This window comes from Drosophila tropicalis, unplaced genomic scaffold, assembly GCF_018151085.1.
Source record: "Drosophila tropicalis isolate 14030-0801.00 unplaced genomic scaffold, ASM1815108v1 contig_393, whole genome shotgun sequence".
In the NCBI taxonomy this organism is placed as follows: domain Eukaryota; kingdom Metazoa; phylum Arthropoda; class Insecta; order Diptera; family Drosophilidae; genus Drosophila; species Drosophila tropicalis.
In genome coordinates this window covers 3,598,650-3,625,703 of record NW_027172855.1, presented here as the reverse complement: position 1 = coordinate 3,625,703, position 27,054 = coordinate 3,598,650, and the positions used below count along the sequence as shown (strand labels likewise).

At 34.4% G+C, this 27,054-nt stretch overlaps 3 protein-coding genes across 7 annotated transcripts; all 3 read right to left on the bottom strand.

Annotated features, from left to right (window-relative positions):
* Positions 1-32: 32 nt before the first annotated feature.
* Phlpp (PH domain leucine-rich repeat protein phosphatase) lies at positions 33-4,391 on the bottom strand. The gene is made up of 5 exons (XM_068284887.1): positions 4,310-4,391; positions 4,099-4,252; positions 2,031-2,827; positions 1,219-1,836; positions 33-1,160 (listed from the first exon to the last, which is right to left on the bottom strand). Exons 1-5 carry the CDS (start codon positions 4,385-4,387, stop codon positions 33-35), a joined length of 2,775 nt encoding a protein of 924 aa, XP_068140988.1. The 5' UTR covers positions 4,388-4,391.
* A 3,550-nt stretch (positions 4,392-7,941) lies between these two features.
* On the bottom strand, positions 7,942-13,792 carry LOC137572647 (ataxin-2 homolog). The gene is made up of 3 exons (XM_068284398.1): positions 12,240-13,792; positions 11,299-11,739; positions 7,942-10,812 (listed from the first exon to the last, which is right to left on the bottom strand). Exons 1-3 carry the CDS (start codon positions 13,017-13,019, stop codon positions 9,484-9,486), a joined length of 2,550 nt encoding a protein of 849 aa, XP_068140499.1. The 5' UTR covers positions 13,020-13,792; the 3' UTR covers positions 7,942-9,483.
* Positions 13,793-15,868: 2,076 nt separating this feature from the next.
* LOC137572841 (uncharacterized) lies at positions 15,869-25,797 on the bottom strand. Of its 5 annotated transcripts, none has more exons than XM_068284684.1 (10): positions 25,448-25,797; positions 24,651-25,005; positions 22,422-22,738; positions 19,898-20,398; positions 19,733-19,826; positions 18,348-18,483; positions 18,068-18,254; positions 17,515-18,000; positions 16,499-16,711; positions 15,869-16,435 (listed from the first exon to the last, which is right to left on the bottom strand). In XM_068284684.1, exons 4-10 carry the CDS (start codon positions 20,051-20,053, stop codon positions 16,211-16,213), a joined length of 1,497 nt encoding a protein of 498 aa, XP_068140785.1. In that variant the 5' UTR covers positions 20,054-20,398; positions 22,422-22,738; positions 24,651-25,005; positions 25,448-25,797; the 3' UTR covers positions 15,869-16,210. The 5 variants fall into 5 exon arrangements, with proteins under 5 accessions (XP_068140785.1, XP_068140784.1, XP_068140786.1 ...); XM_068284683.1 differs by having other exon boundaries at positions 24,651-24,873; XM_068284685.1 differs by having other exon boundaries at positions 24,651-24,873; positions 25,477-25,797.
* Between the last annotated feature and the right edge of the window lie 1,257 nt (positions 25,798-27,054).

The following is a 27,054-nucleotide window of genomic DNA, read 5'->3' as shown; positions in this document are numbered from 1 at the left end:
TGCATTAATCTAACAGATCTCTTATAGTTATGCTATAGTTCCGTTGTGGCCACTCCCCAATATTTGCGCATACGACTTTCGTGCTCATTGAAATCATCATCGTCGAGTTCCTCTTCATCTAAAATATTACGCTCCCGTTCTTGTGTAACCGCAAAATCATACTCAAAATTATAAGGCATTAAACGTTGCAAGGATCCAAAATAAGCTGAATGAGGGCCACCCAGACCATTGCGTTTTGTGTAGATGTTGGCTCCGGGAGACTTACGCGCCTTGCCATCAAATTGATTGTAGCCATAGGCTTGAGATTGCTGGAATGAGAGGGCGCTTCCAAAGTGTCCTGACATGGCCATTGGATGCTTAATACCCGGATGGTAAGTGCCCATTGGTGTGGGCGTACTCGCCATGGTCTGTGGTTGCTGTGGCAACTGGGGGGTACTGCTCGATATGAATTTATTGGCAACACTTTTGACCAGATTCGAGGTAAAGTCATTGCGCTCCGTTTGTCCTTGAACTTGATTAAGATTTGCTCCAATCAATGGAGCCATATTTGGCTTTTTGGTAAACGATTTTGATATGGTATTTAGCTCCTTATCGAACAGCAATTGCGTATTCTGCTCTAGCATGTATTCCCAGCATTTGAATTGTTCCTCTGACAGGACTGATTCTGTTTCATCTAACATTTCCAGTTGCTGTTCCTCCTGCATGACACGGGCATGAGCCAGAATGAACTCATCGCTGCTGCCATCCTTAGCCAATAGATCCCGATCACTTTGGCCACATGGCGAGGAGCGTCCAGCCAATGCCATTGATTCATGTTCGAAAGTACGATGGCGGCAGGCATTGCTCCGATCACAACAGGTCCGCTTACAGACCGATATGCTGGGAGGAGATTGCACAACTAACGTGGGTTTTTTGCGTACACTCTGCTTGAGTTCCCGTATCAGATGATCCACATCGGTGCCCAAGTGTCGAAAGCGTACAACAATAACACTAAGATTCTCGGTGGCCCCAAAACTTTGGGCTATGTCCAGAAGACGTTTTGCTCCCAGCAGAGCGTTCTCCTCTTTGCGTAACTCCCGCGCCGCACGTCCTATATCCATAACTGTCCACAATTGGGAATTGCCCAAAACCAGATACTCATCATCATTGCTAAGTGTTAACTGCAATGGAAATCAAAATGAAATAACCATTCTCTATACCTCATGGAAGTAGACTCACCTCTAATACTTCGGGATCGGCTAGTTTGCCCTCCTTAACACTTGACTCTGGTGCATTTGTCAGTCGCAGCTGGGTCGTTCTTCGTATTAGATAGGCCTCGGAACGACCCGTGCTTGCCATTCTCAGTACATAGCGTTTACTTTTCAAAGGACGCACTTTGGAGGGGGCTCGTGTCCTGGTCAGATGAAACAGAGCCGCACTCCTAATATTTTCACTTCCGCATTGCTGTTGTGCCGTTAGTAAAGTATACTTTAGATATTCGCCATGCGATGAATCCTTTATCATTTGTTCACTTTTTAACAGATCTGGCACTAGTTTAGTCATTCCCTGGGCAGCACGTCCACCACCTTCGGCGGCCTCAAACATGCCATAAAGAGCTTCATCTATGCCGCCATAGTTACCCGCACGCAGTTGTGCGACCAAAAGTTTACGGCAATCACCCGAGCCGGGAGATTCAGCAAAACCCATGGTCCAGGGTGTTGTCTTGCCCTGATTACGTTGAGAGGCGGGACGCATTGTGCCAGTGGGCAAAGCGGCACGATTATTGCCCGATACATCAATAAAACTCCAATGCCTTTGACTTTGTGTCTGACAGACCTTAAATTGCTGTTCATCCACCTGAAAATAAATACCATGATATATCGGTCAATATTAAGATGACAAATGGAAGAACTTTGCCCATTAAAGTATGCAATAGCCTGAAAAAGTATTCATTGAAATGGGCTATATACAATAATTGCTTCGAGGAGTATTTTTTCTATCTCCAAGACACTTCAAAGCCTACTTTAGAGGGCAACTGATGACATTCTTACCTGAAGTTGCAAATTGCCAGATAGATCCAAATACTTGAGATTACGTGACGGCACAAGAGACAACAGATTCACACGATCCAAATGATTATGCGAAAGATCCAAAACCTTCAGTTTACCCAATTTGGCCAACTGAGGTGTGCTTAGCAATAGATTATTACAGCACCTCAGTACCCTCAATTGCGTCAAAGTGGCCACCTGTTCTGGCAATTGTTGTAACATATTTCCGGACAATACCAAAATCTCCAAATCACTCCAATTCCGTAAACACTCCGGCGGGAGTGTGCCAATTCGATTATATTGCAAGTGAAGACATTTCACTTTGCCCGCATTGAGTAGGGGCTCAAATATACTGTCATTCAGTTGATTACCCGCCAAATATAGATTCACTAGCGCAGCATTATTATTCTGTTCATATCGGGGAAGACCATTAAGTTTATTGCACGACGCATTCAATGTCTGCAATTGTGTGTGAGTGACGGCAAAGAAATTATCCGGCAAATTTTGAAGATCATTGCTCTGTATACTCAGGTCTTTAAGGCTGCTCAAGGCATCCGGTAGTGACTCTATTTTCTGTATCTCATTATGTGACAAGTTGAGAGTTTGCAAATCTTTGATACAATAATTCCTTAAGAGACCAGTTACATTGATTATACGATTGTAAGATGCATCCAGGGAACATAAACTGGCACAGGCACCAATCCAATTTGGTAGATCACTAAACAAATTGTTCGATATATCAATGTGAATTAGTTTCATCGGCACAGGATGGGCATTTGTTGTCGATATGGAGTGGAGAGCTTGAAAAGGAAAGAAAAATATTTTATTATATACAAACTCATAAGATGTATGATATGATTTCACAATTCCAAATATTTATAAATTATGAAAACCTAATCATACTTTAGAAGTTTGGATAGCAACCTAAAAAAACTTTCTTTATATAAAAGCAGATCAAGCAAATGGAGAAAATTTGCCTACTTAGATATACAATATGCAATCAGCCATCAAAAAACCTAGATATATAAATTTAAATTTAAGTTTTTGGGTTGGAAAGTTGGAAAATTAACGAAAATCAATCAAAAACGATTCTCAGATAGTTTTTTTTTTGCGAATTTATTAACAAAAGGTTTTGGTTAATCTGTTTTTTTGACTTGAAAGTTATATCTCACAGTTTAGCACACTTTAAAATTACACTTTGATATTTAAAACAAATTAATTTCAACATTATTATTTAAAAAACACATTACAGATTGCAATATTTTGCGAGAATTGGGGAAAAAAATTCAGTTGTGAAGATTTTTTTTGCAGATTGACAGACATTAGTCTTACATTCCAAGAATTTGCGGAAATAGAGCTTCATGGAATTAAAGTTCTTTTTGAATATTTTGCTGTTCATTTTGTTTTCAAAAGTTTTTTTTGTTTGAAAAGATGACTTTATAATTAGCTTAAGATATATTTTAAGTCAAAGGCTTTAAAAATCGGTTAAAATTTAGAAAAGATTCGAATAGTTAAGATTTTTAAAGAATTGTCCCAGTTTTTTAATCAAATTCTTGTCAATTCACCTAATTTGCTCAGAATTATGCACTTTGAGCCAACTTGTCAGTGATTAAAAATCTTTTAATCTCGATTTGATAATCCTGTTATATGGCTAATCCGGAACTACAATATGCGATAAATTTACGCTTTAAAGAATTTTTGGAGCATCCTGAGAATTATTTGGAAAGTTCTTTGGATAAGTGAATTTTCTACTACCTTTTATACATTTTGTTAAGCAAATTCTTAAATCCACCACGGACATTAACGCTAAAACAAATTGAGAATTCCAACTACAAGAGGCGACAATTTTTTTATAATTTTCATGTTTCACTTCATCGTGTACCGAACTTTTTTCTTTATTTTCTTGAAAACTAATTAAGGGCAATGAAATTTTTCCTTTAGGTTCTATTTTTCATGGTGTTTGGAACTATCAACTGCATCTGGACTTAAAAACCTTGGACAGAGGCTTGTCCCGACCCCATTCCTGGATAATTCTACCTTCTCTACGAATGTCGAGAATGTACCAACTTACAGTTATGATCAGCGTAAAGTTTCTGCAGATTCGTGCCATTTATAATGAGCTCCATTAGTTTGTTGCGACTGCATTTCAGAATTTCCAATTGTGCCAAAGAACTGAGATCCAAAATTTCCATTTCATTTTCACAAACCTCCAACTGGGTAAGATACTGCAGGAGAGAAAAGAGATAGAGTCTAGGCTTATGGATTGCAAAGACTTCACTCACATTATAATTGCCAATCAAAATACTTCCACCGAGCTGGCTGCCTTTTAGGCTCAATTTCTGGGAATTTGCGTTTAACATGACATTTTCATCTTCCGCCGTTTGAACAGAACTGTCCGCCAAAATGGGCAAACGTTCGACAATGGCATTATTATTATTGGCTTTAACTTTTAGTTTCGATTTGTATTGTATTTCGGTTGTGGGCGGTGGTTTCCTTGTGGCTTTAAGCATTGTCTATCTTTGTTTTCGTTTTCGTTTTGAAACGTGAACACAAAAAAAAGACTCAGCAATGGTGTTGCTTGGTGTCTGTGTTTGAGCTGAAGTTAAAGTTGTAGAACTGGAGGCCGGAACGGACGACGATAACTACCAGCATTGCACAGCACTTGGCTATGCATGAACGAGCAGCAGCATTACCATTTCCAGGGAAGGCGGACGTTTTGAACTTGCACTTATAGATACATTGGAAACACGGCTAAATAAAGCTCCTTTCTATTAAGCACACAGATTTCTTGTTTTTTCAAGAACTTTTTCAATAAAATTCATAAATTCCAACTCTTGAAGTTCTTTTTAACTTTAAATTACTGGAAATTATAAATTTTTGCCCGTACCAGTAGATCACAACTTTACCAACTCAACGCGTATGCTCAACTGAAGACTATTGCCGTTACGGCTAAGGTACAATGGACACGCTCGAGAGCACTTCCACTCACAGTTACTGACTGACTGACTGATGCTCCCTCCTTCTTGGGTTTCTGTTTCTTTGCCATGTTTATGTGTATTGCCTAAATCCAAGTTGCGTTTAAGCCATGTTCATATGTACATATGTATGCATGTATAAAAAACACTCGGAAACACAACAGACCAATTCCGAAACCAACCTGGTCTGGAACGCTTAGTGCACTTTAAAGAGCTCAAAAGATACAAACTGAAAAATTGGCACATCTCTTTGACTAAATTAAACTTCTTTCGCCCATTTATCCATTGAGTAAGTAACGATGAGTAACCATGAGAGACACGCACAAACACTTGTTGCAAACCCAACCAATCTAAATTCTAAAAGATACACTCAGCAAAAAAAATGGGTAAAAAAAACTTTGAGAACCTTTTTTTTAACTCAAAAGTCAAACAAAAATAGAAAAGTTCTGATCTTATTATAGACCTGAAATTTAGAGAATGTTTCTTTATAAAACTTTCACTAGGTTTGAAAGTAGTTGCAAGCCTTGTGAAGGTCTAAATGGAATGTAAATGGAAATATATCATAAAAAAAATAAACTCTGAAATGTACATATGTAGCTGGTTTTGAGCTGAATATAAATGATTGAAATGAAATGAAGACGTAATATAATATTATTATTTGAGCTGAATATAAATGATTGAAATGAAATGAAGACGTAATATAATATTATTATAATTAATGATTATTTACCAATATATCCTGCATTGTATTGTCATCTTATATGTACTTACCAGATGTACAACATTAATTTGTTTTAACGCATTTACTTATTTATAAGTTCTTTAAATTATAAATTAAAATATGTATTTACCAGTAACAAAGCAAAATATTAGCAAGTTTTTAAGAATTCTTTAGTTTTTAAGTAAAGACTAAAAAAAAAAAAAAAAAATTAATAGCCAATGTTAGGCAAATTGTAAATTAGATATTGGATTATTATAAAATAAAATTTTAAAATACGAATATAATAAGTTATGGTAATCTATTAAGGCCAGGAGTCTGGTTATTGCCATAAAATTATTTTTAAAAATAAATCGAAAATTTTCTAATACATTAAAAATTGTACTAGAATCTTTAAAAAATATTCAAAATTAAAGAAAACACAAATTTAATTTGAAAATTTCAGTAAATATTAGTCTAAATATTCTGTTTTTTAAAATGAAATTGACAGTTTTCAAAAGATTGAAAATATTTTAGTTCAGTAACCCAATAAAAATAATAAACATTTTACATACAAAATAAACAGGCAAAAAATATTTCAGTTTCTTAAAGATATTAAGGACCAATTAAGAGTAATTGAAAAGAAATTCTAAATTATAAATGTTTCAAGTTTCAAAATCTACTAAAATTTAAATTTATCTTGTTCTAGGTCATACATTTTTTTTATCTATAAATTCCGTACTTTCTTGCAAATTATCGAGAGCTTCCTTAGGCAAGGGTCCCGACATACTAATAATTTTAATTTACTTCGTCCTTTTATTCTTTCGAAATATAAAATTTATTAAGTATATAATATTAAAACATATCATATAATCATAAGGAAAGAGAATAAACGACTAAACAAAATAATAACAATGTCCTCTATAAAAAATTAAGAGATGACTGTATTTCACCAGGATATTGTTCTTGCAAACATGTTTTAGACCGAAAAAGGGTACAAGGACCTTTTTGAATATCTTCACTTCTGTTTCTTGTCACTAAAGAATTGCAGTTTACTTCGTTTCAGGGCCAAGATCGCCCTGAGATCATCCTGTCCAGCATTGCAAAGATTCTATTGACATAAATCAAATTATTTAACAAATAAGTGTATATTAAGACCTTGTTTTTAAAAAAAAAGGACTTGATTAACAATCATTATTTTTTATTCTTGAAAGAAAGACTCGAAAAAGAATCACATATTCTAAAAAATAATACTGGAAAATAATTCGAAACTAATTAAGTTTGGGACGTAACTCATCAAGAGAAGGACATCATTTTCCTCTAACAAAGGAGTCCATTTGTGATCAAAAAATAAGGGAACTCATTCATGACTATTTTCACCATTAAAAAGGACTCGAAAGCGAGTAAACTAAAAAAGAAACTTAAAATTATTTCTCCCAAATACGAAAAGACTTTGTAATGTTTTCTAGCTTTGTGTTTGTTACACGAATTTTAGAAACAATGTTGTTTTTGTTTTGTTTTATTATTTCAATGAAATATAATAATTTTTTTGTTTTTGTTTTGCTTTTTTTTTTTGTTTTTTTTTTTCTTGTCATGCGTCTATGCAATTTAGCAGCAATTCAGTTAAAGTACATAGAAATGTACTCGATTGTTTTTTTTTTTTTGTTGTTGAGTTTTGTTTTTTAATTTAATTATGCGGATTTTACAAAGTTTTCTTTTTAACAACGTTTGTACAAGAATAAGAAGAAACTAAACGTAGGCAAATTGGGTTGCATTTTCTTTTTTTTTGTGTTTGTTTGTTTGTTTTCTCTGTTCAATTGTGGGCGGGTTTTGGCGTGTTCTTAACGATTGGTTTGCTACTATTACTTGGCCATTTTATATATACAAATTAGGGCTTACATAATAATGGTCAAGTGTTGAGTACTTAAATAAAAAATGTATTAATTAAACAGCGTTTATGCCAAATTCACATATGTAACATATGATATTTTATGTATTATGGATATTAAAATTATAATAAAGGTAAAAAAAACATTGCTAAAATATATATATATATATATATATATTTATAATATGTATGTAGTATGTATGTGGGTGTGTGTATAAATGTATGTATGATTGTATGTATGTATATATGTATATGTAAGTGTGTATAAACAAAGGAGCAGCAAAATAAATAATTACTACAGTATACATTGAAGTCGTTTAAAGAAAAGTGAAATAAAAACTTAAAATTTATGCATTTTGGAATAATAGTTAACTAAGCACATACGTACATATCATGTGCTGGGCTGGGCTGGGCTGGGCGGGGCTCTACGCTACACTCATTTGTTTATACACATTAGTTTCCATTTCTCTTCATGTAGATGGTTTTTTGTTTTTAGTATTTTTTAATATTTGCTAAGTATTTTTGTTTTTTGTTTTTTTTTTTTTTTTTTTGTTGTGTTTCGTTTGTTATGTTTCCTTTTAAATTAGTTTTTCTGCTTACAGATTAGAGTTTTGTTTTTTGTTTTCGTTTCGTTACGCTTTACATATTTTATGTATGATAGGCGAGATAACTCGCTACGTCATCAAAATGTACGATAATTGTGTATGGTATATAGGAATACTGATATTATCGACAAATACATATATATATATATATATATATTTGTATGAACCGATGACATCATTATGCCTAAATATATTTATAAGATGTTTTTTTGCTTTATAATATTTTTATACGTAATTAATTGTTCTTTTTTTTCGTTAATTGTAACATTTTGCTTGATTGGTTTTTTTTGTTTTGTTTTTGTTTCTTTTGTTTTAAATGTAAATGCGCTGAATGAAACTGCTGCGTAACATACATATAATCTTACATATACATATATATATATATATATAAAGGATTATTATTTACTTATTGCTGTTTTACATACAACTTAACATTAAAAATATATTCAATATTTATATATGTATATGTGTGTGTGTTTGTATGGTGTGTGTGTGTGTGTGCATGTGGCATATGACTACAATTTCTTGACAAATAAATTCCAACATAATTCATTTTCAATTCATATATGTATATATATATCATTAGACTAAAAAAGAAGATTCTGACCACTTTACATATTTCTATATATCATATATTTATTATATAAGGTGCAACACATACAAGGCAGATATACACATGCATTATGTATTATGATTAAAACCCACTGCATTTAAAAGAAAAAAAAATTGAAAAGATTTTTCTTGAAACTAATTTCGAGTTGTTTTGTTAGCACTTGTTTGGGGTTAATCAATGAATTTATCTATCTGTTTTAATAATTATCAAATTGCTGCTTAGTATTTGTTTTTCTTTTGTTGTTTTGCCATCATTCACATTAATGTATTGTTTGTGTGTATGTGTATGTGTGTGTGTGTGAGTGTGTCTATTGGGGTTTAAGTTATTAAAATCTTCCTTCCTGTGTGGGGGGCTTTGTCAAGTTTTAGCCGTGACTATATTCATTCTGATTTATATGCAAAAATTGAGAAGGCTTATAAAACTAGGAGACATGTGTGAAAAGGGCGTGAAATTTGATTTCAGCTTTTTACACATACATACATAATTTAAATGGTAATTGTTGTTAATATTTATCTTTTCTTTTGTTTTTAGTTGTGGTTGTAGTTGGGTTTTGCAATTTTATAAGTAGATAAGGATTATGCATAACTATTTTCTCATTCATATATATATATATATATATATATATATATATATATAAACTTATGATCCACCCACGGTAGATATACACAATTCATCCTTCTATTTACCACTTGTCACCGCTGTCGCTGTGCCTGTGGATATTGCGGAAGCTGCTGTGGGTGTGATTACTGTAGAATTTGACATGTCAGCTTGTTGCTGCTGCTGTTTGTCACCTAGATTTGTATTCACTTCACTTATCGTCGAAGAGGCCTCGGAATAGTCCAATTTGTAGCTGGCACTACGCGTCACATCCTCCATTGAGGCCTCTTGGCAGTCTCGTCCGCTATGCGTCTGGGAGCCGCAGTTGTAGCAGGAAATAATCTTTTGTGTAGCTGCTCCAGCCCCCGCACCTGTGATGGGACATACACTTAATGCACTGTAGGACTGCTGGCTGTTGACCACCGCCGTTGGTGGCGGCGGCTGTGGCGCGGGCTGATGCGTTGTCGGCACTGTGACAACGGCATTCGTACTCAACGTTACGGCCGCTGTATTGCGTAGTTGTGACGCTGTTACCGGCGCTCCGGTAGGTGTACCCGCCGGTGATGGGGCCAAGAAGGTCAGTCCCGGAAAAGCTGGATAGATGATTTGTTGTTCACCATTGTGTGGTGGCTGTGGCATCGGATAACGAAAACCGCCATGCGGAGGTGGTGCCGTATGGGCTTGGATTAATGTCTGCGGTGGCTGTGGTGGCGGATGTCCTCGTGGAGTGCTTCCCGTGTGATATGGATATGTGCCCGCTGCGGCATTATAGGCCGCAGGAGGCAGTGGCAATACAGTCGTTGTCGGCGTATTCACTGGCGAGGGGCTAATGAGCAGAGCCTGCCCACTGCCCGCATCACTTGAAACGGGCGTCCCTGTCGCTGCGTAAATCTGTTGATAACTCTTCTCCACACCATTGCGTCCATTTAGCCGCTGCTGCAGATTCAGTTGCTGTTGTTGCTTATAGCTAAGATGATGCGGCTTCTGTTGATAGCCACCCATCACAGTGCCACTGCCACCGGGTAGCACAGTCGTTACCATGGCTCCCACTTGTCCATGCATCTGGGCTAAGGGCAACGGCGTTGGCGTTTCCGGTGGCGATATTTCACCGCATGAGCCATTCGAGCTGCCCGTTTCGCTGCCAGTTGTCGCTGTACTTTTGTTGGAATGGATGCTCATCATAGATGTAGATCCGCCACTGCCATCGTCATTTAAATTCATATTCTGCATGGCATTTATATAATTGCTATTGGGCTGATAGTGTTGTTGTTGTTGCTGCTGCTGCTGCTGCTGTTGATGAGGCGGTATGTATGTGTTTGCCTTGATGCGATGATGATGACCTGCTCCCGGACGCTGGAAACCGTTTCGTATTAAACTTGGTAAACTTGTGGTTAGGCCATCGTTTATATTCTGTGAAATACAATAGAGATAAGTATGAGGAATCTTTCATTTAACCATAGTAACAGAAAATTATAAAAAAATATACATATAAAAATTGTCGATCATTTAAAAAAAATTAATTATACCTTTAAAAAGAAAATATGGATTAATTGTATTGCATTACTAATGTTTTTTTCTAAATCGAAATTGAGACATGTTTAAATATGGGATCGATAGCCCTAGAAGCTGATTTAGTAGGCGAATTAAAAATTTTTCATTCCACTGGCCTGAATGATATTGATTAAGAATTTTGATTTAAATCGCTTAGACGAAAACTACATCCACACACTAACCCAGATTATTGTTTGTTTAGTGACCTAATTGACTAGGACAACTCATCTACCGAAGATGAGCCGATTCCTCCTATTTAGACTTGAAGGCTAACTCAACTTGCACTCAACTTATTAACATAATCATTTTTAACAACCCAAGGGGTTTCGAACTTTTAATTCTCACCTCATCCATATGTTTAACATGCTGTTGATCACCACCAATAGATGAAGTTGGAGGCGGCGTAGTCTCTGCCGATGGTCGACGTGTGTTTTTCATGCCTCCACCAGTCATACGCTGCGACATGTTGCGCATTTGTTGTGGTTGCTGCTGCTGCTGTTGCGTTAGACTCCGTTGAGGACTTGTGGTGCGACTACTTGATGGCGAGGATTGTTGACTTAACATTGGGGAAGTGGCTTGTGGTGGCATTTGACCGGGATGCTCAATATTTTGCTGTTGCTGTTGAATTTGAACCTGTTGCTGTGGTTGCTGTTGTGGCGGTGGATGAGCAAAATGTCGTATGGGCCACATGGCACTTGCGTCCGTTGGAATGGTGATGTTGGATTGCATCATATGTGACATGGCCTCAACGCTAATCTGATGCGTACCATCGGTGCTGGGCAGAAGCTAAGAGGACAAGTAAGGAAAAAGCAAAAGTATTATTAGAAAGTTGTGATTGAATATTCTCAGTAAGTTGAAGATGGCTGGATGGAGCGAAATCTATATTGTGATGGGACAAAGGGATTGGTCATATAGTTCATCAATGGTTGTAAAGAGTTTTATGTCAATCTCTTAAGGATCAACTAAGTTATTGACCTTAAGCTCTAATCCCAATTTAAACTCCCAACTTTTGCAAAGCGATCTGGATAAACCAGAGGATACCTGGAAATAAAGTGTTCTTACTTATATTTCTTGGAGATCCTCGTGTTAAGCCAGACAGATAAGAAAATAAAACTTTTAGGGTCGTATTGTTCAAGGATATATTATATTAGTGGAAATCGGTTTGAAAATCTAAATTTGGACAGGATATTTCCCCTTATTTTCTCCCCTTTTGGAGATAAAAAATTAAATTAAAAAAGAATGTGAATCTATGATATAAAAGTCCTGGTCTATATATATATACATACTTTAGGAAAATGTTGAGAAAATATCATAGGTATTGTGCCCTGCGGCGTCTGCACCATTTGCATGATCTGTGGATGTGGCGGCGGCGGTTGCGGCTGCGCCATTTGATGAATCTGCAAATGCTGCTGATGCTGGGACGGCGGCGGGTACATTGTTGGCTGCTGCTGCTGCTGTTGGGCCTGCTGCTGCTGTTGTTGTTGTTGCTGCTGCTGCTGCTGATGTGTCTGCTGTGGCTGAGATGGTAACGATGCCGGCTCCATTTGCGCGGTAGGCACACTATTTAGCTTCTCTGCCATCAATTTATTTTCCTTAATTTTGGCCAATATCACATTGAGTTTTCTTTGCTCATCCAGCGAGAAGACCGGATGTATGGCAGCCATGGTATAGACCAGCAATAACTCCAACAAAGTATCCTGATCGTTAATGCAACTGAAATCCGATTCGCCCCAACATTCGAGAGTACGAAAGATTTCGGCCACACAGTTACGATTGCAGGCCCGAATCAAGGCTAAATATAATGCCATTTTGCGACGATGTTTTATATCTGTGGGATCACCCTTTTGGCAGGTTAACATATCCGCCGCCAATTCATGTGGATTGTTAGCCCTTAGCTCCATGCCGCGTAATTTTTCCGAATCGCAGCGGCCCTGCTCCTCGAGCAGTGTGCCAAGGAAACGCAATTCGAAGGGCAGACAGGCGGTTAGCAGGGAATACATGGTCTCAATGCGTTTGTAGCTATCGAGTGTCTCAAACCACAGGAGGACGTCTTGTTTGCAAATCATTTCCAAAGATTCCGCTGCACTGCATCTACTATGTGGAGGATGGATTCGATGTGTATGTGTGGATTGACAATGCGTGTGAGTCTAGTCTCTCTGTATGTACGTATTTATGTATCTGTGTGTGTGTGTGCTCTAGTTACGTGTGGTTGTGGTGGGTGCAAAAAAAAATATTTAAAAAAAACCACAACAACAACAATAACCAGAATCTCGTGGTAGAATGACGATTAGCAGCTGCTAATGCATTTGGTTTTCTCGTTTCACTCGATTCCGAGTTTCAATCCACTTTTCACTCACAGTGCTTGTCCTTTTTCTCTCTTTTTGCTGCTTCTACGCTTACGTCTTTTGTTTTGATTTTGCACTAAAAAAATTTTTTCACACACATACAACCGCTCACACACACATTCACACACAGCACAGACACTAATATGTTGTTGTTGGTGTTGGCGGGGAAACGGGGTATTGCTGCAGCACATTTGTCTCGCTAGTTGCCGTTTGTTGGCTAGTTTACTTCTTTCTTCCTCTTCCGCTCCTTCTCACCTACTCGTTACTGGACTCGCCGCTTGCTAATTCTTGCAAATAGTTTTTTTTAACCCTCCAATGCTTCTATCTATTTCTTTCAAATCTTAGTTATCCGATTTACACATTTCTTTCATTTACGTTTTAACGCACTTTACATTTTATTTTTGTGTATATTGATCGCTTTGTTGTTGTTTGTGAAGGAAAATCAGTGTGTAAGTATTAAAATTCGCTCATTTTGTCTTAACATTTGTGAATTCGCCTTTCTCTGAACTTGAATTCGCTCTTCGTTTATGATAGTCGTGATTCGCCGGGGTTTTAGGCGAAAGAACCGCGTGCGGCGAAAGATACCAAAATACAAACAACGTCGAACCAAAGTGCACCAATGTCGAACCAATGAGTCGAACAAATTTGACAACGTCGAACTGTCGAAGTCCTAAGGTCTAAGCGGGAAGTCCTAAGGTGAACAGGAAGTACTAATGTATGAGCCGGAAGTCCAAAAGTCTGAGTCATTCATTTTGGCTGACCGATATTGGCTGGGCAAATCAATAAGGTAAATTCCGAGGGTGGTGGTAGGGTATTTGGGAAAGGTTTGACTTTTTTAAAGCATTTAACCACTTGTTAGTTATTTTATTATTTATTATTGTAAATAATTATTATTTTCATTCAGAAAATGCAGTCAAATATGGAAGCTAAGTTAGACGTCATTAAAAAAATCTCATTTTTTATTATTTATTATTATTATTTATTATTGTAAATAATTATTATTTTCATTCAGAAAATGCAGTCAAATATGGAAGCTAAGTTAGACGTCATTAAAAAAATCTCAAAAATTTAAACGAACTCTCTTCAGTTACCGATCCGTTAACCAAAGACAACCACCCGTCGAAAAGATCGCCAAATTCTTCAGTTTTAAGCTCTGGGACATTTTGTGTTGTTCTTTGCCTGGTATAATAAAACGAAAAGTGTATATTTCCTCCAATCTACAACATTCAGGTTACTTCTTTTAACTCGTTTTGGTAGTCTTTTAACAACACTTTGATTTCGGAACAACATTCAGTTTACTTAGGGATCCATATAAAGGGTGTTTTTTTAAGCGTTTGGTTTTTCACGTTGGCAACACTGACATACCGCATGATGTTCATGACAGCTGTGAAAGTGAAAAATGCCCAGTTTAGTTTGCCATTTCATCATGGAAAGACTTACGCCTGAACAACGTTTACAAATCATTGAAATTTATTATCAAAATTCGTGTTCTGTGAAAAGTTTCGCAAATTACGTCCATATTATGGTCGACACAACCGACCAACCGAGCAAGCCATAAAGGCAATTGTGGACAAATTTCGCACACATTTTACTTTATTGGACATTCAACCATCGATGGATTATTTTTTGTGGGGATATGTAAAGTCATTGGTTTACCAGGACAAACCAGCGTCAATTGGTGCATTGGAAGACAATATCAGTCGTGTTATTGGCGAAATTCCCTTAGACATGCTGGAAAAAGTGGTGCAAAATTGGACCTTCCGTGTTGATCACTTGAAACGCAGTCGCGGCCAACATTTACATGAAGTCATTTTTAAAAAGTAATTGGCAGAGATTGTTTTATCATCTCAAATAAAAATTCAACAGTAATATTCAAATTTTGTGTGTTTCATTTCAATTTTAAAAACCAAACGCTTAAAAAAACACCCTTTATATCCATCATTATTTTTGCAAGCGATTCATTTCAAATTATTTCATTTCACACAGACTTGTTACTTAAATTTTCACCTTAATATTTAAAATACTGTTGTTTCATAATCATGAAGAATTTTCAAACTTTTGTTCTTTATATGCTACTCAGTGTGTGCATCCATTAGCTGAATCATTTCTACTCCTGAAGAGATAACTAAGACATCCTTCACATCAGAAACATTAACTCCCGAGCAGTCGACAACCAAGAAGCCAAAAACCACATCCTCCACTGCTGAACCGACAACGAAAATGATTGCAATAATTGACTGAACAATATGTTGCCTGGTCGATCATTTTTACCATCATCATCAACACAATTTTGGTGACTCGTTCTTTCCATTATTTGCCAGGACTTCCTCTTCCGGCTCTGAATCAGCCTCTTAGTCCCCAATTCCGTTACCAGCTTTACCTCTGCCTGCTTTACCTTTGCCAGCTTTGCCTCTGCTTAGTCTAACACTTTTATCATTGCCTGCGGTCGTTTTAACTATTACCCCCTCCATCACCGCCTCTTCCTCTTTTTCCCCTCTTTGAAGGCTTGTTTGGAAGAAAATTAAACAATAATTAAAATTATGCATTAACAATAAGGGTGAAACGAAAAATTTGACTAGCGGTGATTTATTACACATAAATATTGATTTCACATAAAAATTGAGCCTTCTAACATCCGAGACGCTGGATGATCTCTCATTCTGATACTGGTTAGCATAAGGATTGTGTGTTTGTGTTAGTGTCTCATCTATTTCAGTTTCTTTTTTCCCAAAATTATAATAAATATGGCTTAAGTCTAGATAAGAATAATGGTAAATAAGAAAGTATTGCAGGCGAACAGGCCTAAATGCAATTTGATAACAAAATAATATGAAATATAATATAATGTCTTGCAAACAAATTGCAGTGCGCCTGCCAGCCCGATCCCAATCAACTTGTTATTGTTTTTGTTTCTAATTATTTGTGTGGGTATAGTAGAGTACTGTGTTGCCCGGCAATTGCCAATGGGAAGCCTTCAATTCAATCAATTGCAGCAATGTTCGACGTATGGCTGCTGCCGAATCGCCAACATTAAGAAAAGCATCACGCACCAGAGCCATCAATAGTTCCAATTGTGTTGGCAACTGTTGCTCCATATCCTGTCCAATGCAGGTTAAGACATAAAACAAACACTCGATCTGCGAAAGATTCAATGAATGAAGGTTCCATCAAGTTAGTTGTAATAGTTCTCCGAAACTTACCTCCGACAATGAACGCACGGGGGGCCGTACACAATCTTCACAACATTTTGACAGAAGGCTAAGCAATACCAAAGGCGGTGGGGTTCCTTCATGATGGGTCCTTAGCTGGAGTTGTCGACGTTTCAATTGGCAAAACATTTCCGTTAGAAAAGCCATAAATGCGGTAAAGCGTACACGCGATGGCGACTTCATGCCTTGTATGGCGTACAATAACTAAAAATAAAATAAAGTTAAAGAATGTTGTTAACTTCTCAATCGCAAATCTCTTCAATCAATCACAAAAGTTACTAACGTCTACTTAAATTCAATGCAAGGTAATCAATCCTAAACTGTGCTAAACTTTCTCATCCTTAAACAGATCCCAAAGATAAACTGTATTTGTCCCCAAATGAATTCCAAGTTCTACAAATTATAGATTGTTTAGCTTAGAGATGACCGATATCCTATCTTTTTACAATTTTCCATTACAAATTTAAGTCTTGGGACTTAAAAGTCTTGTCCTATTCAAGTGGAAACTGGTGTATATTATAATTATTGGCTTATGAGGCCTCAGAACTAAATAAATTGTCATTTTCAAAATTGAATTATTAAAATATTATTGTTTGTATTTGCCCATACATATCCAGATCCTATCCAATTCAACAAGTTAATAAAAGTTATTTCATTTCAATTGAGATAAACTGAGGATTCGAAGTTTCCTTCTTCCCTTCTTAAGATTAACCCCGTCAAAATATTTCAATTTTAATTGGCTAGCTTTTCTTAAGAATCGTTCAAATAGATTTTGCAACCATATTTAGTGATAATATTTGCTTAGCCCTTACAGGAAAATGGAGTATTAAGGTCAAAGACTGGTAAATTTAGATACAATTCTAGAGGCTCAGTCAAAAAAGGGGAAAGGAAAGTTTCATACCAAATTTTAGACAAGAATCAGGGAAGGATATAAATTAGATCTACAAATATGTTTCCCTAATCTTTGGATGAGCAGTATCAGTTAATTCTACTTGAATGCCACTCACCTTCTCCCGTTCTTGATACCATTGTCGACATGTATTAAGCAATGCCTCCAAGAACGTCTCCTTCTGCTCTTTGGCTATGATATTGAGACATAAACGTGAAATGGGCAAAGCAAATCTACGACTTTCCACCGCTCGTTTTATAAACTGTGATGTCAATTCCATGAGGCAACGGGAATTCAATTTATTGGGATCCTCGAGAGCAGTATCAATGAGAGCTTGAATTTCCGGTGTAAATTGTCCAATATCGGCCACTTCACTGCCCAAGCCCAGACCCAAGCCAGCCATGCCACGTGTCAAGGCATCAGCCGAGGATAAGGACTTCGATCGTTGCAATGCATTGCCATTCAAATAGGGATCCAGGCCATTAAGATTCGCCTGATAGGGTTGAGCGTATAGATTGTTATTGTTGTTGGTGTTATTGTTGTTGCTAACATAGTGTTGCTTCTGTGTCCTTGGCTCTGGTGCAAATTTGACACGATTTGTTGACTATAATAAATAATAGTCGTAAGTATAATTGAAAATAAAGTTAATATTTTATAAATCATCGACTCACATGTAAGATATTTCCACTAGATGGTGAATTCATCAATGGCAATGGACTTATCGGATGTGTTACCAATATCGAGCGATGATGACCAGCCGTTGGCATGTTACCCAAAGACATACCCGCCTGACGTCTATACTGTTGTTGCTGTTGCAGTGTCATAGATGGACCATTTGTTGGATATATCAGAGATGAACTGGAAGAATGTTGTATATTGTAGTTTAACTCTGCAAGGAGATGGGAAAACCAAAAGCGGAGAAGGTGGCATTAAAAGTAGTTTGTGCTTTACCGATTATTAAGTGCCTCATTCGCCGACGTTGGCGTTGACATTGTGAACTCCTGGGCATTTGCATTCAATTTGTTGGAGGCGACACCAACACCATTACCAGCACCAATACCCAGACCTGCTAATTCGCCGCGTACATCTGATAGAATCAATATATGTTGGGTTGTTTGTTTGGGAATATATTGATGATTTTAAGGACAAAGGACAGGGTGTGTATTTGTGTGTGTGTGCGTGTGTTTGTACAGTATGTAGTATGGATTGGGTAGAGGAGGTATATGAAAAAGAATATACAAAAGAATAGAAACAGATTTTCGCATAAATATATCATATTTTGAAAAAAACTTATGCAAACAGCGCAGCAGCCGGCTCAAAAAAAAAGAGTATTATCAAGTCGTCAAATAGTTGAACCTTATTTTTCCTTTAGCTAAAAGTGCAAGCAAAGAATTCTGCGCATTTTGGCCAAATGTTTTCCATTCTAAGCATAAAAAACATATTTAATTTTTTATCATACGTAATTTGTAATAGTTTTGAATTGATGAAATAGTCCATTTCATTATTTCAATATATTATCAATTTAAGTGAAGCTGAATATGTTATATTTATATGATATATAGTAAATTTATCTTACAATCAGTTCAGATTTAAAATTTCCGAAAACAAGAATGAAGTACATTTACAAATGTAATAACATATATGTAAGTTCTTGGCTTTGATAATTCTAAATTGATATACTTATTATTAAGCACTATCTATTAGGAATAACTAAAACAAAATCATTACAGATCTTATTAAATTTCAGACATAATCACAATTAGATCACAACTTTTACAGAAATAACAATTTAATTACTAATATAAATACCCCAAAAAGAATAAAGTACTTTTTAAGAATCTTCAGATATCTTAAGAAAGCTCTGAGATGTAATGAGATGTATTTTGAGGCAAGAGACCATAATAAAATAGGTTATAAGAAATGCACCGATTCTCAGAGACATGGATGATAATCTTCTAACCTAAAAGTTCAAAAGCGATCCCCAAGATAACCTCAAATATAGGCAATAACAGAAATTTTTAAACTTTTTGGTTAGGATATCTTCCAAATCAGAACCAAAATGAAATTCGGATACAACATACTCTGATCTCTGGATCTAGGTTTTGTTGGTCTGTGTAACTGCTAGAAACAAATCTTAAAGTGTTTTTGCTCGTTTCAAGAGTCCTCCTTAAGTTTTTCCAAAGATTTTACTTTAAATATGGAATCTTTTACTCTTAATGGTTTTGTTTTTCAAGTGTGTGTTAGTTTTTTCTTAAACCAGATAAAAGTTATACATATTCTTAGGCCCAAGCAAATTGAAAGCTAACAACATCAAAAGGGGAAAAAAAATAACTTACTTGGCGGTCTGTATATATCCATAGCTGGTTTTCCACCACGAATCTGTCCAGTTCCGGGCACATTAAATGCCAAACTACGCCTTTTATTTATATTCTAAAAACCAATTGAGATGAGAAAATTGGCATGGAAATATTGCTTTTGTTCGTTTTTCCCATGAAACTCACCTGCTGATTTGATGTGCGTACAAAACTTCGCTCTCTGGATATAACGCCTGGCATTAGATTCGATTGAAAATCGGGCGACTTGCGCACTTTTCGAGCATCATTCTGTTGATTGTTATTTAAAGTGACTTGTGTTTGTTGTTCCACTTTTTCAGCCATTTTGTTGTTTGTTTTTTTGTTTACTACTTCTTCTAACTGTTATTAATAGGTTTTTTCTATGTTTCTCACTTTCTTTAGATCTTTGGTTGCTTATTATTCTTGTTCTGGTTTTCTATATACGTTTCTTCTTCTTCAGTATTTGAGTAAATTTGTACATATCACAATATTTGTTTTAGTTCTTTTTTTTTTTCTTTCGTCTCTCTTTTTTTTTTTTTTTTTTTTTTTTAGTTTTAATACAATTTTTGTTTTGTTCCCGTTTTCCTTTTTCCTCTTTGTTTAAAGTTGAATTCGTTGGCTTATATACACAGGAAAAGTAGGACCTCTTCCTTTTGTATATTGCTTGGTCTGAAAATAGAAATTGGTTGTATTGCATTTAGATGTCGTTTTGGTTTTTGTTTTTGTTTGTTTTTATTTATAGGTAGTTGTCCTAACATGTTCACCTACTCATTGCAAACCTTAATGTGATGTCTACCTGCTTCTACTCTTCAGCTCGGGAGGCAAGCCCAAACAACCGGCTTTATATCTACGCGTAGGAGTGCATCTGGTTTTAGCTTCGACTAGCACTTCAACGTTCCGTATGACATCAGCTTTTGAAGCTAAATGGCTTGTCGAATTTTTGTTTAGTGATTCAAGTACCATAGATTCGTGTGGGTACCCAGGTACATACCTACATAGGTACACCATAAACATGTGGGTTATGTGTACCTAACTGATCAACACACACACAAGCCAGAGATGCAAAGCTATGCGACTATCAAATATAAAGATCTATTATTAAGTACTTAAAGTTTTGTTTTTTATATACTCAAAGGGTAAAGGGGCATATTAAGACGTTAATATATACATACATGCATAAGTATCTTTGTTTTGAGAGATTACAGTAAGTGAATAATCCAGCTTTAACTTAGTAGATATGAAGGCCTTAAAATAAAGTTGAACCTCAAGAAAACTGTGTCTTATCGACTAAAGTCGTTTCTCATAATTACATAGATTAATAGTAATTTAGTTAATTGTATTGTCTTCTAGGGCTTCTATTAATACATAAAAGCAGTTGGTCTACTTAAACACATGTGATATATCTAGTTTGGGTATTTAAATGCCACTATTAACTTGTGACAAAAACAGAAATGATAGAATACACCATTAATAGACCATTTATCTATACAGACATACATATATACATATACATTTATACATATATGTATATACATCTATAAATACTTTCATTTACTATCAGAATTCATTTCCAAATAGTAAAGGAAATACAAGGATCTTTCAGAAGTATTCTAATCCATAATTTTATCCATTATGTTCGAGGGAACTACCTTACAACATGGCATCTGAATCGGAGTTCAAGAACTCTAGACTCAAAATATTTAAGATTGAATGAATAAATGACTTGAATAAATGACGACTTGAATGACTTTAAGGACTATGATATAGGGGGAAAAATGTTCTTGAAATCGAACAATATATCCGATCATTTGCCTTGGAATATATAAGCTTTTAATTAGGAATCTTTTTTAAAGGGGGACAAAATGGCAAATTTTGTCTATAGATAGTTTAAATTTGAAATCCAGTATGTTAAAATAAATTTTTCATAATACTTTTGACAAAACAAAAAACATTATTTTTATTATGTTTAATGGTTTGCTTTTTGTTGATGGTTTTCCTTTTAAATTGGAGACAAAATTGTGGAAAACCTTCTATTTAGCTTTCACCTATTAAAATCTAAAATTTCTAGGAAATATTTCTACTATATCCCTTTTTCGGGATTTGACTGCAAATTTATTTTGAAGTCTAATATCTTGAAATCAAAAATTTCACTAACTAAATATCACATTTCCCAAAATAAGTAAACAAGATTGCATATAACAAAATTACAACTCAAAGCCCTTATAAAATAAAGAAAAAACTTTGTTAAAAACTTTTAGCTTTCAAATCAAAATGTATGTAAAAGTACCCATTAAAAGTTTTATTAAATGTATTAAAAGTTTGTAAAGTAAAAAAATTGCCGAAAAGGGTATACAAAGATCAGGTTCTATATGAATCTAAGCGTCTTAAAGATCTAATGGAGCTCTCGAGGCCATAATTTATCGTGACTAGTGTCTTAGTTATATTAATTGTGACAGGTTGATACATCATTAAAAAAAAAAAAAAAAAAAACTCTACATATTTGATTCATCTTAATGAATGAATGAGTAATTGTAAAAAGCAATTTCTAGCTGGGATCGTGGAAAATCATTACAAAAACAAGCAAAAAAAAAAGCAATGAATAAAATTATATAGATTATATAGACTTATGAATCAAAGAAACGCCTTCCCATGATTTCAATGTTTGGTCTTAATGGTAATAGAAATAGCTCACCTTTTCAATGCAAACAAAATTCTTGCCAATTTACAAGTATTTTGAACTTCGTTGTTGTTTAAAGAGATTGTTTATATCACTCTCTTTCAGTTTCTCTCAAATGTTTCTCTCCCTCTCAAAATCTCAATGAGAATGGTAAGTATTTTTGTGTAGTCGTTTCGTTTTTGTTGTTGCTTCTTTTTTGTTGTATTGTTGGTATTTTGTTTATTGTGGTTTTTGTTATTGTTGTTTTTGTGTTGCAATGTTTTTATTCAATTCGTAAAAAGATATTTATCTACTTTATAGATACGCTCTTTTGTCGTCTCGTTTGATTATGCCTGGCATGTGCCACAAGACAAATAAGAAAAAAAAATTAAATAATAATAATTAAAAATTACTATGAGGCAATGCGATATGCCATATACGTACATATGTATGTATGTATGTATGTTTGTATGTGTGTTTGTATGTATGTATGTATGTATGTATGCATATATCAATAAATTTATAATCTAAGCTGGTACAAAAGCATTGACTATGAAGTCTAAAAGTTCTTTCAATTTTTTTGATAAAATGAAACGAAAAGCGAAGATATACACTTAAAAAAACGAAATTACTTTAATATTCACAGAAATTTCATGAATCATATTCAGATCGCTCAGGAATTTCCAACTCATCTCAATCAAGTAAGACTGACTAAATTTCGTATTCTGTCTAAAGTCGACTTTCATTCATCAGGATATATTCAATTGGAATTAACATTGAAATTCACATTGATATGTATATGAAATTTAAGAAAGAGCTATCAACTCTGATTTAGTTTATAACTTTTTGGTATAAGTGATTTGATTGAAAATTCGAAATTTGAAAAAATTAGAAACCATAATAACAATTACTTTCAATTGCAGTCCGGATAATTGAATTACAATTGATTGTTATTACCATAATTATAAGATTTTTCAAATATATATATTATTTATCTACTTAGACAAGTTTTCTCTTGCTCTAATTTTCTTCGAGTAATGAATTTATGTATCCAACAACTAGAAATACAGTCACTTATGAATACAGTAATCATTCAATATAATAAAAAAAGCTTTAAAAGAATCATTTTTCAATGCAATAAGTAAAAATATATATATATATATATATTCAAAGATTCATTATATATTTTAATTTTCTTACAAATTTCTTTCAATTACCTTCGGAATCTAGAAATACCAAAACGTAAACATTTTAACCCCTAAAGTATGCAATAGGTTGCTAAAACTTCATTGTTAACAAAAAGATATATAAATTATGGTTTGCCTGTAGCATATGGCTTAAATTTGATATAATTCTAGAGAATAAAACTTGAACTACAAACAAATAACTTTACGTCCTTTTATTTTTGTGTTAGTACTTATAATTTCCATGTTCGCAGGAAAAAGGAAGAAATAAAAAATTTCCAGATCTGCCTAGTGAATTTTTAACAATTTGAAGAAGTTTTTAAACATATAATGGCAACCCCTTATATAATAAATATCCTTAATACCATATACGGATCTAGGGCTGTAGAATAATGAAAATTTGCCCCTTTGTCCTTTGGAAGTATTCAAAAAATGTTTGAAATAACAATCTTTGAAACAAAAATTGTTGATAGAGTCTTTTCAAATTGCAAGGCACACGAAAAGTTATAAATTTGTTGAAAACAATGAATATCATATTGCATATTGCAGACTTTGAGGGGCAAACAAAAAACTAGTTCATTATATCCAAAAAATAATCGGATTTTTCTAATTTCAAATCAAAACTTGTATTTATCCAATTTTCAATAAGTTGTCCTGTCCTCTTCACGATTTACGAGCTCACCAAAGTCGTATGAATAATATTTTTGTATTTATCTGATATTCACTTATTGTTAAATTAGTTTCACACAATTTTTTCAATAATTTTCACACAATGTTGATGTTTAGCTGGCATTTGTTCAGTTTAGAATGTGCTATATCGTATAATATGTACGAGTATATTGCCAAGATCAAGTAGGTACATATTTATTTTGAATCTTTATTTCTCTCTGTGCACACACACACGCACACACACACGCGATGACACGCAGTCACAGATACAGATACAGCAACAGCAGCAATTGATTGTCTGTCTGTCTGGCTGACTGGCTTGCTGGCTCTCTGTTGTTGTGGATGATGTTGACGATGAACTATGTATGAGTCAATGTGAGCGGGTGGTGGCCGGGTAAGTAAGTATACGCACCGTTGGACTCGATCGTCAGCTAGCTAGCTAGTTTTTGCTATCGCTTATCTCTTTTGTCGTCTATTTTTGGTTTGTTGCTTTACGCTCTTGTTCTCGACAATTGTTAATTAGATTTCTTTTTGTTTTGTAGTTTTCTTTTGACGTTTTTCTTTTCGCATAGTTTTCGTTCGTTTTTTATTTTTGTTTTTTTGTTTTTTTTATTTGTATTTATGTAGACCGCTCGCTACTCACAGACACACGCATACATACATACAGAAATAATTTGTTGTTGTTTGAAGATTATTATTAATTTATTTTTGTGTTGCACGCGCTACTTTTTTTTTCATTCTGTGTTCCGTATTTTCTTTTAAATTTTCTTTAGAATTTGCGTTGCCAAAAATTGAAAAAGAGTAATATTTTTACAAACACATAAATTTATTATAGATGACTATAATAGAATTCTCTATATATTTAGCTGGTCTCTTGCATTCGGACTTGCTTTTCGAGGCACGCCTGTGTTTTCTTCCGTTTCCGCTATGACGTAGTCTCGAGAGAGAAAACGAATAATGAATATTACTAGAAATTGGCCTGTTTGAATATATTGTCTATTTATAAAACTAATTCTTTCGGCTTGCCTCGAGGCTAAGAGACATACATACATATGAATGTAGATACATTACACATACATTCATACATACATATTTAAACAAACATACATATGTACATATGTGTCTGTGTACTTAAAAGAAAAAATGAATCACATAATAGCAGCAAAACAAATTTATATACATTTCGTTAGAGTTAAATAGAAAATTTACCAGTTTGGGCCCTCTCACTGAGCACATACATATATTTAAATTTAGAACTGCAATTTCTTTCGTTTTCTTCGCTTGGCTTTTAAATAAATTACTGTTGTTCGTTGCAAAAAAAAAAAAAAAAAAACAATTTTTTTTTTTTTTTTTTTTTTCCTTTTGATGATTCGTTTTGATTTGATTGCCGAATTCAGTACGAATTGTGAAACAATGTAGTTAGATATATTTTATTTATTATTCGCACGTATGTATGTATATATGGGTATGGGTATATATATATATAAATATATATATATCTGAATGAGTAGTTCGCAGCGTTTAAACTTAAAAATTAAATCATCGGCGCGATTCTGCGATCAGTTAAAGACTGAATAACACAAAAACTTGATGAATCGTTGCCGCTGCCGCAAAGCGTAGAAATGTAGAGATAGAGAGAGAATGAGAGAGAGAGAGAGAGGGAGAAATCAAATTATGATCTGATAAAGAGAGAACATGTGAGAGCGGGCATATGAAATGAGAGACCCAACGCACTTAGCCATGCCAATATGACACTATGTAACACAAACAGACCCACATAGAAACCTTCTTAATGGATACCCATTTAGTCTGTCAATTTTAAAAATTAAACTCTCATAGAGTGGACATTATGTTAACAATTTAATATAATAACAATTTAATTTAAAAGAAATGATAAATTAAAAACATTAATTGCTTAATTATATAAATCTTAAAAAAACATTCACCAAACTAGAATCCAGTGACAAATTAAGCCTGCCATTATGTTGAAAGAAGATCTAACATGAATGGAAAGATAACGGTTGTATGTATGTATGTATATAAGACTGTTAAATTTTAAATTTTTGGGTAATCTGTTTTTTTTTCAGACTGTATTGTGTCCAATTTCTAGCCGATTAAAAAAATTTATATACTTATGTACATACATATGTAGTTATTGTTAGTTGAGGGCGGGACCAGATATATGTACATCTATGCTGAATCTTAGGCCGGGTTAAATTTAACTGAACTTTTTTAACTACAACTTGTTCCTAATAAAAATAATTGCACTAACTCTTTCCGTTTTCAATAATATGTTTGAAAAGTGTGATAAAAACAGGCAGGAGTATTTTTAGTCCTTCATCAAATTTTACTATAAAATAAATTTTAAAAGAGATATCACTTTGAAAGTTGGATTAAAATTTGGCTATGTCTCAAGTTTACAAAGTTTAAAGTTTTTTTTTTGAATTTCCCGAATTTTTACAAACAAATTTTTGTTAATTTACATATCGGACTTACTTTTGAAACATACAAATTTAATTGCTTTAAGAAATTCCACAATTTACTAGATGATCAAACTGTAATTTTTGATCCACAAAACTCGATAATCTTTATAATGAGTTCACACATAATTACGATAGCATACTAACAAATGTTTTTTTTTTTTTAGCTTAAAAGCATTCGTCATCGTTTTAGTAATTTTTGTTTGTGCCTGTGGCCTCTTTAAAACATTCTTAAGCACAGGAAACCTGGCACTACAAACAGTTTTGATTTCATTAAAAAAAATACATTTTGATTGATTGACAAAACACATTAGCAAAAAATAAACATTCTTTGAA

What these genes read in the sequence shown, in the direction of transcription:
- LOC137572841 (XM_068284684.1), bottom strand. Translation starts at nt 20,053, where the DNA reads ATGGCTGAAAAAGTGGAACAACAAACACAAGTCACTTTAAATAACAAT. An exon ending in GGTATCAAGAACGGGAGAAG is followed by an intron (nt 16,712 to 17,514) that starts GTGAGTGGCATT and finishes TTTTATTTTTAG; the next exon opens with TTATTGTACGCCATACAAGG. An exon ending in CCGTGCGTTCATTGTCGGAG is followed by an intron (nt 16,436 to 16,498) that starts GTAAGTTTCGGA and finishes AATCTTTCGCAG; the next exon opens with ATCGAGTGTTTGTTTTATGT.
- Phlpp (XM_068284887.1), bottom strand. Translation starts at nt 4,387, where the DNA reads ATGTTAAACGCAAATTCCCAGAAATTGAGCCTAAAAGGCAGCCAGCTC. An exon ending in TTTTGATTGGCAATTATAAT is followed by an intron (nt 4,253 to 4,309) that starts GTGAGTGAAGTC and finishes TCTCTCCTGCAG; the next exon opens with TATCTTACCCAGTTGGAGGT. An exon ending in CTGGCAATTTGCAACTTCAG is followed by an intron (nt 1,837 to 2,030) that starts GTAAGAATGTCA and finishes ATTTATTTTCAG; the next exon opens with GTGGATGAACAGCAATTTAA.
- LOC137572647 (XM_068284398.1), bottom strand. Translation starts at nt 13,019, where the DNA reads ATGATTTGCAAACAAGACGTCCTCCTGTGGTTTGAGACACTCGATAGC. An exon ending in TTTCTCAACATTTTCCTAAA is followed by an intron (nt 11,740 to 12,239) that starts GTATGTATATAT and finishes TTGTCCTCTTAG; the next exon opens with CTTCTGCCCAGCACCGATGG. An exon ending in ATGTTAAACATATGGATGAG is followed by an intron (nt 10,813 to 11,298) that starts GTGAGAATTAAA and finishes TGTATTTCACAG; the next exon opens with AATATAAACGATGGCCTAAC.